Genomic DNA, 12036 nt, shown 5'->3' with positions numbered 1-12036 from the left:
TCTCCAAATCTGGATAAAATTATTTGTACCACTCTTTTAAAGAAAAAAACAAACATAATGGTCACAGAAATAACTTGAATATGACAAAGTTGAACGAAAAGAAATGGAAATAGAGGCCTAGGCTGTGAAACACATAGCAACAGCGACCTCTAGCGTATTTTACCGTCACATGCAGATGCACAACGGAAGCAGCCAATGAGAAGGAAGTATCCAACGTCGCTTCCGGGTTTGCGGAGCCTGACAGCGTCTGTTATTTAAATCCCAGCAGCAACTATAAACAATAAAGGCACTCCTGCGTATTTAAATATATCTTTTAGGAACTCGAAACGAGGACGTCTAACGTGTCAGTTAATGAAAGGAATTTCGAGGTACGTACATGCATTTGCTGAGGACGCTTGTAATCCAGCACCAAATATAATTTACATGATTGTTTGAAGATGTTTATGTTAGAACCGGCTTCCATTGCAAGATCTCTGTAAAATGATCTGACGAGTTTGTCAAGTTCTTCGGTGCATGTGTTAGCATAGCGATTAGCCATTTAAATGTCAGGTTGTTGTTTAATTTGTATACACATCTATGGGAATGCTTGGAAGAAGCCATGAATCACTATTAAATCAAATGATCAACCTTCTCCCAAATCTTATTTCATTGTTATCCTCTCTCAACGGTCCAGCCGGTGGTCCCAGGTGCAGGCATGTCCACCTCCAGGCTTTGGGCAGTGGATGTGCACGGATGTGTCTACAGCCTGTCCACAGCGGGCCAGCAGTGGGAGCGATGCCATGACGCTCAGATGGCGTTTAAACGGGTGACCGCCGCTCAGCAGTGCTGCTGGGGTATCGCTTGTGACAACAAGATCTACCTGAACGTCCACGCGTCTGACGTGCACATTCGTTTCCAGGAGGAGACTTACGAGAATCAAGTGGGTGTTGTCAAAAGTCTGCGCCGAGTGGACGATTTGTCAAGTCTCATTTTTATCTTTTTTGTCAGCGATGGAATCCCGTGGATGGTTTTTCCGAGCGCTTGTTGCCAAGCGACCGCTGGCAATGGAGTGATGTCACAGGTTTGCATCACCAGCCACTTTCAAATTCCCAGCTTCCATCCAGCAGTTGGGAGTGGGAAGGTGACTGGTATGTGGATGAGAACTTTGAAGGGGAACCCACAGAGAAAGAGGTGAGTTTATCCATTTTTTTCCCCCAACAACCTTTTTTTTTTTTTTAATGATCAATATGTTCCATAGGGATGGACTTACTCCGTTGACTTTCCAGGAGTTTACACCAAGGACAAAAAATGGAACTCCTGTGTCCGTCGCAGGCGATGGCTCCGTCACAGGAGATACAAAGCCATGGATTCATGGGCTGAGGTGAGTCCTCATCTTTTTCTGCAGTATGCTACTTCTCTTTTCATCTCTTTTCCCGGTAGATCCCCTGCCAGAAGACTTCCCTACCAGATCCCTTCAGTGACATCAGCTGTGGTGGATGGGAGATAACCGAGGAACCCCGTGGCCTACTTTCACTGTGGGCTGTGTCGCTACAGGGGAAGGTACAACTTCTTGCCATTTTGTAGTTATGTAAGAGCATAAAAATATGCTCGCTGTGCAGGTGTGGTACAGAGAAGGTATTCACCATCACAATCCTGAGGGATCTATGTGGCAAGATATCACCCTCCCTGGAGAGGTGGTCCAGATCAGCTGCGGCCCCGGGGACCTGGTCTGGGCTGTGCTGTGGGAGGGCCAGATGATTGTGAGGGAAGGCGTCAGTCGAAATAATCCCCGAGGTACTGATATCAGGAGTCTGTTTTCTTTGGATTCTGTCATTGGGATTGTTTTCTTCCTTTCAGGTAGCTCTTGGTCTGTGGTGGACTCTCCCGATCCTGATGTAGCAGTCATGCATGTGGCGGTAGGAGTCAACGTTGTCTGGGCTTTGACCAAAGATAACAAAGTAAGTCTGCAGATTGCAAAATGTATTTTTAGTTTGAATTATAACGTTTTGCTTTCTCAGGTGTGGTTCCGGCGCGGTGTTAACCCCCATAACCCGCGAGGTTCAGGCTGGATCAGCATGGTTGGAGAAATGATCATGATCAACGTCGGACTTAATGATCAGGTCTGCATCACTGTAAAAGCTTTTCCCGGTGTGTCTTCTTTAAAATGTACTAAAATTGCACAGGTATGGGCGATTGGTAGCGAGGACCGAGCCGTGTACTTCCGGCAGGGTGTCACGGCGAGTGAGCTAAGCGGGAAAACCTGGAAAGCCATCGCTGTTCTCCGAGATGGAGATCGATCTCATTCCAGTGCCAGCAGTCAGCAGAGGTAACTTTTTTTTTTAAAGTCATCTAAATCATAGATGTGCAACAATGATGTCATTTATTTGCTCACTCGCCGCAGTGCCGGATGTTACTTCAGTGAGTCGCATCCTCCATCTGTGTCAAGTGGCGTGGAGTCTGATACAGAAAAAACTGAAGAAGTCAACATTGACACCCCCAAAAGTCATATTCCAAAGGTCACAAGTGACAGCTTCATTTCTCAGCTGGTTTCTGACAGAGATCCAGTTTGTGCTGTTGACCCACAAGAGGAGAGCATCCCCGAGGAAGGAGATAAGAAACTTGACGTGGTTCAAACCGTTGACCCCCAGTGGAGTAATGTGGATTTGGAGGTACCGCCAGACAACGTGGACACCTGCAGCCTGTCGTCACTGGCCGCATTAGCTATGGAGGACCCTTACGGGGTAGATGGGCATCCTCTGTGGGCATGGGTCAGTGGAGGAGGCTGCTCCGTGGACAGTCATTCCCAACTGAACTGGTTCCACAGCACCATGAACACGTCATGTAGGTTAAACAACAGAGCTGATTGAAGAATTTCATCTCTTTTATGATTTTAAAATCTCTCCCTCCAGTGTTGGCCCAGTCGGTCCAGTCCTTGAGCCTGTCTTTCACTTCAGCCCAAATGGCCACCTGGCGGAAGCAAATCTTTGAGCAACTCGGTGAGAGGACCAAAAGAGAGGTGGATGAATTCCGACATTATGAACAAGCCGTCGAGCAGGTGAGTAAATTAACACAAGAGAGGTTTTGCCCATATCTTATATTTGTTTCTTTAAAAGTGCGTGTGGGTGAAGAAGGGTACCATGCAGTGGTGGAGGGACTGGAAGCCGCACAAATGGGTCGACGTTCACTTTGCACTGGAGCAGTTCTCAGGACCTGAGGGCAACAAAGATGGCATCCTTTTTGTCTATTATAACTACTATGAGGAGAAGAAGGTGAGAAGGGACTATGATGTGACTTACCATTTACTAATACACAGTTCCTCTGGTTTCTTTCCAGTATCTGCACACCTTCATCAACGAGGTGACAATCCTGGTGCCCGTGCTCAATGACGCCAAACATACTTTTGCCATCTACACGCCCGAGCGGATCCAAAAGAGGTGGCCGATTCGAGTAGCGGCTGCAACAGAAGAAGAAATGCATGACTGGGTAAGATTCCTAAAGTCTGAAATATTCCAGGAGCAATTTTGACTTTTTTTTTTGTTTCACCTGTAGCTGGCGCTATTGAGTGCATTATGCTGCAACGCCAGAGGCATTCGTGGTCCTCCTTCCAAACAAGCCATCTGGTCCATCACCTGTAAAGGCGACATCTTTGTCAGCGAGCCCACCCCGAGCCTTGAGGCGATGCCGTACCCGACTCCCTGCGACCAGATGTAAACACGCCATTTTTGCCGCCATTGCTTTCTTTGTAACTCACGTGAGGACTCCGCAGGTTCTGGCATCAGATCGGAGGTCACCTCCGCGTCGTGGAGTCTAACAGCGTCGGAATCGTGTGGGGGATCGGGTACGACCACACCGCTTGGGTCTATGGCGGAAGTACTGAGCACGGTTACACGCAGACTGACGTCAAGAGCGTCTACATCTACGAGAACCAAAGATGGAACCCCGTCACGGGCTACACCAATCTGTAAATTCCTCACTTAGTGTTATTGTATTAATTAATGTTTGGTGTCTAAGCACTCATTTTTTTTAGAGGGCTTCCTACTGACCGCTACATGTGGAGCGATGCTTCCGGTTTGCACGAGCGCACCAAAACAAGCACCAAACCTCCGTCCCCTCAGTGGGCATGGGTAAGTCAACGCAAATGAAGTAACACCGACATAAAAAAAAATAATTATTGGTTGTCTTTAGGTGTCTGAGTGGGCCATCGACTACGGCGTCTCCGGGGGGACGGACCCAGAGGGCTGGCAGTACGCTGCTGATTTCCCAGCGTGGGTTTTGGTCTTTAAGTTCAACCAAACAAGGCCAAAAATTCTAATCTCAATTTTCCATCCAGGTGGTATCATGGCTATAAAAACATGAACGACTTTGTGCGACGCAGACGATGGGCCAGGTAGTTTTTAAAAACAATTTTTGTGGCCACTGGTTAGTAATAAATCTTTTCTCTCGGGCAGGAAGTGCAAAGTGACGACGACGGGGCCCTGGCAGGAAGTCCCGCCCATTCAACTGAGTGACGTGTCCATCATGCCGTGCGGGCCCGACAACGATGCAGATGTGATCCCAGTGTGGGCCATCAGCGACAAGGGAGACGTGCTCTGCCGGCTGGGAGTCACCGCACTCACTCCTGCTGTGAGGAAGGCGGCTTTTCATTTCCCAAATGACGTAAATAATAATATTGAATCGCTTTTGTCGCCAAGGGAACATCATGGCTTCACGTTGGAACCGACCGGCCCTTTAAATCTATTTCCATCGGGGCCGCAAGGCAGTTGTGGGCTATCGCCAGGGACGGTTCGGCTTTCTTCAGGGGATCGGTGTTTCCTCAGACCCCTGCAGGTTGGTGGAGGGATTGGGCAGACTTTTATAATGACGCCATAACTTGTGCTATTTTGTCTCCCTCTGCAGGAGAGTGTTGGTACCACATCCCATCCCCACCCAAACAGAAACTGAAACAGGTGTCTGTCGGAAGGACGTCAGTCTTTGTCGTCGATGATAACGGTGAGGCTTTTATCGTCGTCATAGTTACCAGATATGTCGTATTTCTAATTTTACGCTTGATTCCGATCAGGTCATTTGTGGTACCGGAAAGGTTTGACCCCTGGTTATCCTCAGGGCTCCTCATGGGAGTATGTTTCTAATAATGTGCGCAAAGTTACTGTTGGGCCTTTTGATCAGGTCAGTACCAGCATACCGCAAATACCTTGTTGATAAAATAGCTCATGTTATAAGTCTGATTTTTAGGTTTGGATCATCGCTGATAAAGTACAGGGAAGTCACAGTCTGAGTCACGGGACAGTGTGCCACCGACTCGGAATCCATCCTTTGGAACCTAAAGGACAGTCGTGGGATTACGGCATTGGGGTAAGCCATTTATCAGAATGACATGGCTTTAAATAAATCAAGTAGATATGAAATGTCTTAAATTTATTCCTGCTCTCCTTTTTGCCTTCTAGGGTGGGTGGGACCACATTTCAGTTCGAGGGAATACCATGGAGCCCCCTCATTTCTGTCTCTCCGCCCTTGCCGAGCCTCGGGTCACGTCATTTCCTTCATAGAACATTTCAACGTCTACTGTATTGTGGTAACATAATAGAGATGATAGTATTCTGTGGAAAAAAATCCGAAATGCTTGATTTATAGTCCGCTTCATGTATTTACCCGTAATATTTTTCGTCGTCTAAATTCGAGTGCTGTAAAGTGACAGGAAAACAAGTTGTGTCAGAAGCAACCACCAAGTTTAAATGGGACACCTTTAAAGTCAAGACAAACACCCTTAAGCGGCGATTTCAATAAACCTCGTGTTTTAGTTGTGTAAAGAGTCAAATAAACGACTAGAATTTAGTCATGAGGATCTACTGGGGCGGGTCTCTCGGCACCACCCTCCTAATCATTTGCTTTACGAGGCTCTCATTAACCTGGTGGTTACTTTTTGCCTCTCAACAAACTGATGTCGAATGTTGTTAGACTACTACTGAGCATGTGCAATGAAAAAGGAGAAAACTATCTCAGGCTTGCTGGAAAGAAAAAAAATGTAACAAATCTCTAAAGTATTAATTTTTTTATTAAATGACTGTTGTGTTTAAAAATGTTCGGAACATTTTTGGGAAAAAATAGGATTATTGGACAACCAATAATCCTTTGGGTATATTCCATTTATTTTCCATATTTCCACAAGGTAACCAATATTGACTCTTTAAAAGTGTTTATGTTAAAAAAAAAAAAATGTTTTGCAGACCACCTTGAGAATATCCTTGCCCCCAAAGAAAAACATCTTAGCTCCGCCCCTGGTCTTACTGTCAATAAATGATATCTATTTGCAATCGTGTAAATGCATGATAAAAGAGCAGTCAATAAATACACACATTTATTGATAGCTCATCTTCAGTACAATGTCCCATCATGGGGCATTCCAAAAAAAAACAAAAACCAACATCTCTGCAGACAAGTTAGACAAGTCAGTTGTGTTCTTAGGGCGATCATCACCACCATGAGCAGATAAGCAAACACTTCATTTAAATGCATGTGCTTGACTTTTTGACTGAAGGCGATGCTTGGCAGTTCCCCCCCCCCCCAACTGACAAAAAAAAGCAGGAAGAAAAGGAGAGTAAGAATTCCCAACTAAGACGTTAAAAAGAGAGGCTGAAGATCTTGCTTGAAGAGCAGCCCACTTAAGTGTTCAAGCACTGCAGTATAAAGTCAACTGGGCTCCCTTCCTGAATGGATCCCTCAAGCAGTGCACCTGCAGGAACTTGATTTCATTCCATCCCCCCCCCCCCCCCCACCCAAAGTCCACCAGCTCGCTCTGCTAGCTGTGTTGGCTTAAACTGTGCATGTGGGTGAGATACTGGGTGAGCCCCTCCTCGCCTTCCTCCTCAAGATGTTTCTGGTAGCACTCAAGCAGTTTGGCGGCACTGGCCTCCGACGGGTCCTCGCCAGCGGGGAGGCAGGCCCCCGACATGTCCAGGATGATGGAAGTCAAGGCCTTGATGTAGTTCTTTGCCAGTGTCAGCGTTTCAATCTTGGAGAGTTTTTTGTCCGTCTTCACGTGCGGGATGGCCTCGCGTAACGCTTGGAAGGCGTTGTTGAGTTTGTGCATGCGCTGACGTTCCCTCTCGTTGCTCTCCAAGCGCCGGATGCTGCGCTCCTTGGTGGTGGAGCTGTGTCGCCGACGACCTCCGCCCCCTCCTTGCCGCTTGCCCTCCCTGCTCCTCAAGGAACCTCTCCAGGAGCAGCCGATCCTCACCGAGGCCTCCGAGTCTTCTTGCTCACTGGAGCCTGGTTCCGCTTCTGTGTCTGGTTCAAGTTCTGGCTCTGGGTCAGACCAGGTTCTTCTGGATCCTTTTATAGCTTTCCCCTTGGACTTCATCCTGTTTTTTTTCCCCCCGCTCCAAATATGTGCCTGTGGGCTTTGAGGACAAAGTGACAGATGAGTTTTAACTACATCAAATCACATTACCAGGATCAATAATGCACAAGTATGATCTCCTATCGGGAATTATACTTTCTTTTTTTCCAGAGCTAGTCTCCAGCCATGCATCTAATCAGTCTGTTGCAGTGTGAAAACTCCACGATGTTGGCCTGAGGCTTATCCGCCTTGCCCCCGAGATAATGTCAATTTCAAGGTTAGACTCACAAACGCCACTCAAACAAATGACTAATTCAACCATTGCTCTATTGATTTGGATGTTCATGTTGAAATAGAATTGCCCCCATTTAAACCCCCCAAACCACTTTATAAAAAAATAAATGTTGTTTCATCACTTACTTTTTACATTGAACTTCTTATAAATAAATGTAATAAATAAAAATACAGTGCCTTACCTTTTAATTCAACTTTTCTTTTTCCTGATGGTTGTTCACAGAAAAATCTTGCAGTCAGTTTTTGGACGTACCATCATACGTGGATGAGCAGGTCGTGGGGAAAGCCACGGTGCATGACCGTGCAGGCGACACACGCAGGTGGCAGGCTCACATACGAGGGACCCGGAGCAGAATGAGGTACACGTAGCTCTCCTCGGCCAATCATTGTTCGTCTCACAAATAAAAGCTCCGCCCCCGACCTTCCGTTCCTCCCTCCACACACACACTAATGGGACCTGCAGTAACTTCATTGTAAAACGAGCTTTAATTCACACTAATGGGCAAAAGTAATTTTTTTTTTTAGTGGTCTATGAGTCAATTCTGCTTAGCTCAACGAAAACATGAAATTAACAGGAATAATGTATTCCGTCCTTGAGTGTGTGTGTTAGACTGGTCCTGCCAGGTATCTAATCAACCCAAACTCGCTGATGCTGCCTGTGTGGAAACATTATCTTCTAGTTTGAGTTTGTTCAGTTTCTAACTTGGTAGGCCCCGAAGGCTTTGCACTGTTTATTTAGTCACCACCGCCTTGATAAATTCGGAGCTGAATACACTTCAGTAATGAGGCAAGCAAACATTGGCCTCTGCACTTAAGAAAAAGGAAAAAAAAACAACACATTTACTATAATAAAGACAATTTGGAGTTAGCTTAACTCCAAGGATAGAAGTTGGCATTCAAAAGTAACGTTGGATGCGGCGTGCTACTGGAAAGCTACCAGCAGCTCTTACGCAAGCGACTGTGTAATCAACGGGCAGCGGGCAGCGGGCGATCGTGTCATTCCCACTACTTGAAACACTTGTGATGTCACGGACAACAGGTGCCTTGAATCCATTTACAGTGCGGAGACGCCCCTGACTCATCATGAAAAAGCAAGGAGGCGGGGAGTTGAATTGGGGGGGGTCAAGATCTAGACTGCTTGTCACTTTTTCCATCAGGCCGAGGCCGCGGGTCGAAAAGGAAAACAAGTGTGGATGTCACGTCGGGCCGTAAGCGCCGTGTACCTTCTTGTTATCTCCCAGCTCAAGGTTGTAATAGATTTGGTGGACCTAATGAAACACTCTGGCACTGAATCCGGTTTATGTGTGTTGCTGCAGAAAAGTTTGTTGTGATGAAATAGTCAAAATGGTTGCTAGGGTCAGACGTGCTCATGGTGAACCTGCAGGCGAAACCACACTGCACATAAACATGCTGGTTAGTTTTAAAATACGTCAATAGCCTCCAGCCTGTGAGTTCAGTTGATCTCAGGCTAACATTTGCGTACATTTTTTCCACCCTCACATTACATCTATTATAATACATTACCCGGAAGTCCCACAAGATTTCTTCTTGGATCCCTATAGTGGCTTTCAGTAGTAATCGGAAAATGAAGCTTCAAAATTGCTTCATGAACCAGTTGTTATTTTTTGACTCCTAAAAATGCCACTCTCTTTTTAACCCTGATCTGAAAGTACACTGACTTACCCTTTCTTTAAACCAACAGTCCCATCTAAAGGAGTCAAAAAAATAAAACAGGTTCATGAAGCAAATATGAAGCTTCGTTTACTCTGGCTTTCTTTCAAATTAAGAATAAACTCCCAAATCTTGCTCATTCTTTATAAAGCACAACATAATCATTTACTAATACACACACCGTGCTAAACAACAGATTGTCCTAATACTGACTTGTCAGCTTTTGTCCATTAGATGATACACAAACACATGCATTATTGTTCCTGAATAAATATCAGTGCCCCCCGTCTATCTACGGAAACAAATACGCAATCGGAAACTTTCCCCGCTCACAGGTAACCAGGCAACCGCTGGATGAGTGACTCAGGAAAGGTAGAGGGGAGCTGACTCACAGCGGCTGTGACGTAAAGGACATAGAAGTACACACACGCATGCACACGCATGCACACATCCATCAGGTCATGAAACAATCTGCCGGGGTTCAGATGACTTAGCATCAAGCAGCCTTCAAATTACACAAATGTATCATTGTTGGTAAGGCTCTGAAGGCAAATGAAAGTAAAAGCAGCAGTGAAAGTAGGAACATTGGCGGCACAGTATCTCTTTAAATCCACCAGATGGCCTTATTGGCCCAGTTTACAAAAAACTCTGGATCGGCAGGTGCTTAGCTAACTTCAGTTCTGATTTAAAAAAATATACAGACAACCCAACATATCTAAAATATGTATTTAGAGACGATTAATTGAAATGTGTTTAGAAATCATCAACTAGAAGGGTCAAATGTCATGCCATTGGCACAGTTATTGTTGAGTAAATAATTAACCAGCTCAGATCAAAACTTACTAAGTGAAAACCAAGAAGAATAGCAGGGTATGTGTCACCGCTCGTCAATGACCATCAGATGGCACCCTTTGCTCAAGTTTTGGTGTTTAACTCAGGAGTCTGACATTTGATCAGCTCCCCTTGTGCCCTGGTCCAGTTATTAACCCTTCTACTCCTGTTCAGTTCTCCACTGCTTTGAATTCCCAAATAATTCCCGGCAACCCAAAGGAATTGATTGAAGTAGTTTGTGGGAATTCAGAAATGATTCAGGTCATATCTATCAGTTTTCATGAAAGCATTGATGATTTCAAATTGTCTCACCAAGGGAGTTCCGCAGGGCTCAATTCTTGGTCCCTTGTTGTTTTTAGATCAACATGGCATTTCATTCCACTCCTATGTGGACGATTACCAAATGTATATTCTTTTATGAACAGAAAGATTCATTGCCATTAAATGACTTTGTGGGATTTTGAATAGAAACTGTCATGGTCACTCACTTATCGTTTAAAATAGACCCTCCAAACTGAAGCACCAAATTAGTACAGTTCTTAAACCAAGTTTCTTCCAACTCAGACTGTTAAAAGTTCGACTGTTTTTATCATCTCCTGACCTTGAAACAGTAATCCATGCGTCTATCATAACTTGGATTGACTCTTTGTACAGTTACTGCTCAATTTTTAACTGGTTCCCATAAACGAGAGCTCATCACTCAAGTTCTGTCTGCCTGTGTCCATTTTAAAATCCTTTTATTTGTTTTTAAAACCTGACATGGCCTTGCACCTCCCTCTATTAGACATGCACCAATCTTAGACTCCATTCGGTTTTCCCAAGTCAACGGACCGAATGCTTTTAGTTGTCCCGAAGGCCCGCCGCAAACTCAGAGGTGATCGCGCCTTCTCCGTTTCCGCTTCAAAACTGTGGATTAAATTGCCGCTATGCATCAGACAGCCTCCCTTAATGATTATTGTGCTTCCTCAGGTCAGTGGACCAGACGCTACTAAGTTTTTTCCGTTGCCGGTTCCGTTCTCGCTAAACAATTGGCAAGCCGCCTCGTTGTTTGTTTGTAAAACTGCTCAGTTTCTAAAACAATCACTTACATGACATTGCACAGAGGAAAAAGAATGTGAACCTTTGGATTTAATAACTGGTCGAGCCAACTTTGACAGCAATAACCAATAAAATGTTTTCTGTTGTGTAGTTACAGATCAGACCAGCACAACGGTCGAAAGCAATTTTGTTTTAGTTCAGGATGGCTTGCATGAATCTTTCTCTTGGGATCGTGCCCGTGCCACTTCAGATACTGTATTTTATTTTTATTTTTTTATGTTTTATTTGGGCAAGACAGCAAAAACCAATATCTCTGATCTTGGCACGTCGATGGATTCTAGTTTGGTTGAGTCCTGACCCCGCTCGGTCACTCCAGGATTCAAATTCACACATAAATGCATTTGTGACTGACCCCCGCTTAACCTTACAAAGTAATAAATGTGCCTATGCATGACTTTAATGACTTTTAAGATGAACTCGCTGTCTTTTAGCTAGTGGCTAGCTTTTCGTCGAAACAGGCATGGATGCCATTTGGGAAGGCAGAGTTGCTGTTTTTAGCTTGGAGCATTTCTGAAGTTGCTGATGATAGTGCTGACATCAACTCCTCCTCTGACACTCTTTAAATTAATTAATTAGAACAGAAATATTCGTCAAAAATGTGTTATAAGGCATCACAGCATCAGTGAAAACGCCAATGACAGATATTGTTGATTGAATACCTCCTAATGACTTAAATGAACACGTCTGTGAGCTTGAGTCAACCAAACTCAAATGCTCTATTTTAGCTGGCATGTGCGTATTTATAGCTAAAAAGGCTTGTCACCTGACCACGCCGCTCGGCTTTCATCAGCAGAAGCGACTTTTCAAAAACCTTCAAAAAAAAAGCC

At 44.9% G+C, this 12036-nt stretch overlaps 2 protein-coding genes across 4 annotated transcripts; one reads left to right on the top strand and one right to left on the bottom strand.

Annotated features, from left to right (window-relative positions):
• Positions 1-200: 200 nt before the first annotated feature.
• tecpr1a (tectonin beta-propeller repeat containing 1a) lies at positions 201-6056 on the top strand. 3 transcript variants are annotated; one of them, XM_049758547.1, is made up of 24 exons: positions 201-368; positions 674-919; positions 988-1170; positions 1238-1360; positions 1420-1539; positions 1599-1773; positions 1837-1937; positions 1998-2099; positions 2163-2305; positions 2381-2820; positions 2889-3034; positions 3093-3248; positions 3313-3462; positions 3529-3686; positions 3746-3940; positions 4007-4103; positions 4165-4244; positions 4310-4366; positions 4428-4602; positions 4671-4806; positions 4876-4968; positions 5039-5145; positions 5212-5331; positions 5424-6056. In XM_049758547.1, exons 2-24 carry the CDS (start codon positions 695-697, stop codon positions 5523-5525), a joined length of 3384 nt encoding a protein of 1127 aa, XP_049614504.1. In that variant the 5' UTR covers positions 201-368; positions 674-694; the 3' UTR covers positions 5526-6056. The 3 variants fall into 3 exon arrangements, with proteins under 3 accessions (XP_049614504.1, XP_049614503.1, XP_049614505.1); XM_049758546.1 differs by having other exon boundaries at positions 1599-1937; XM_049758548.1 differs by lacking the exons at positions 201-368; positions 674-919 and having other exon boundaries at positions 1022-1170; positions 1266-1360.
• Positions 6057-6320: 264 nt separating this feature from the next.
• Positions 6321-8032, bottom strand: bhlha15 (basic helix-loop-helix family, member a15). The gene is made up of 2 exons (XM_049758552.2): positions 7792-8032; positions 6321-7376 (listed from the first exon to the last, which is right to left on the bottom strand). The coding sequence occupies exon 2, from the start codon at positions 7334-7336 to the stop codon at positions 6776-6778; it is 561 nt and encodes a 186-aa protein (XP_049614509.1). The 5' UTR covers positions 7337-7376; positions 7792-8032; the 3' UTR covers positions 6321-6775.
• Positions 8033-12036: the final 4004 nt, after the last annotated feature.

This window comes from Syngnathus scovelli, chromosome 21 (assembly GCF_024217435.2).
Source record: "Syngnathus scovelli strain Florida chromosome 21, RoL_Ssco_1.2, whole genome shotgun sequence".
Taxonomy (NCBI): Eukaryota; Metazoa; Chordata; class Actinopteri; order Syngnathiformes; family Syngnathidae; genus Syngnathus; species Syngnathus scovelli.
Note: the sequence above shows the minus strand (reverse complement) of the source record. Positions and strands in the feature narration are given on the sequence as shown.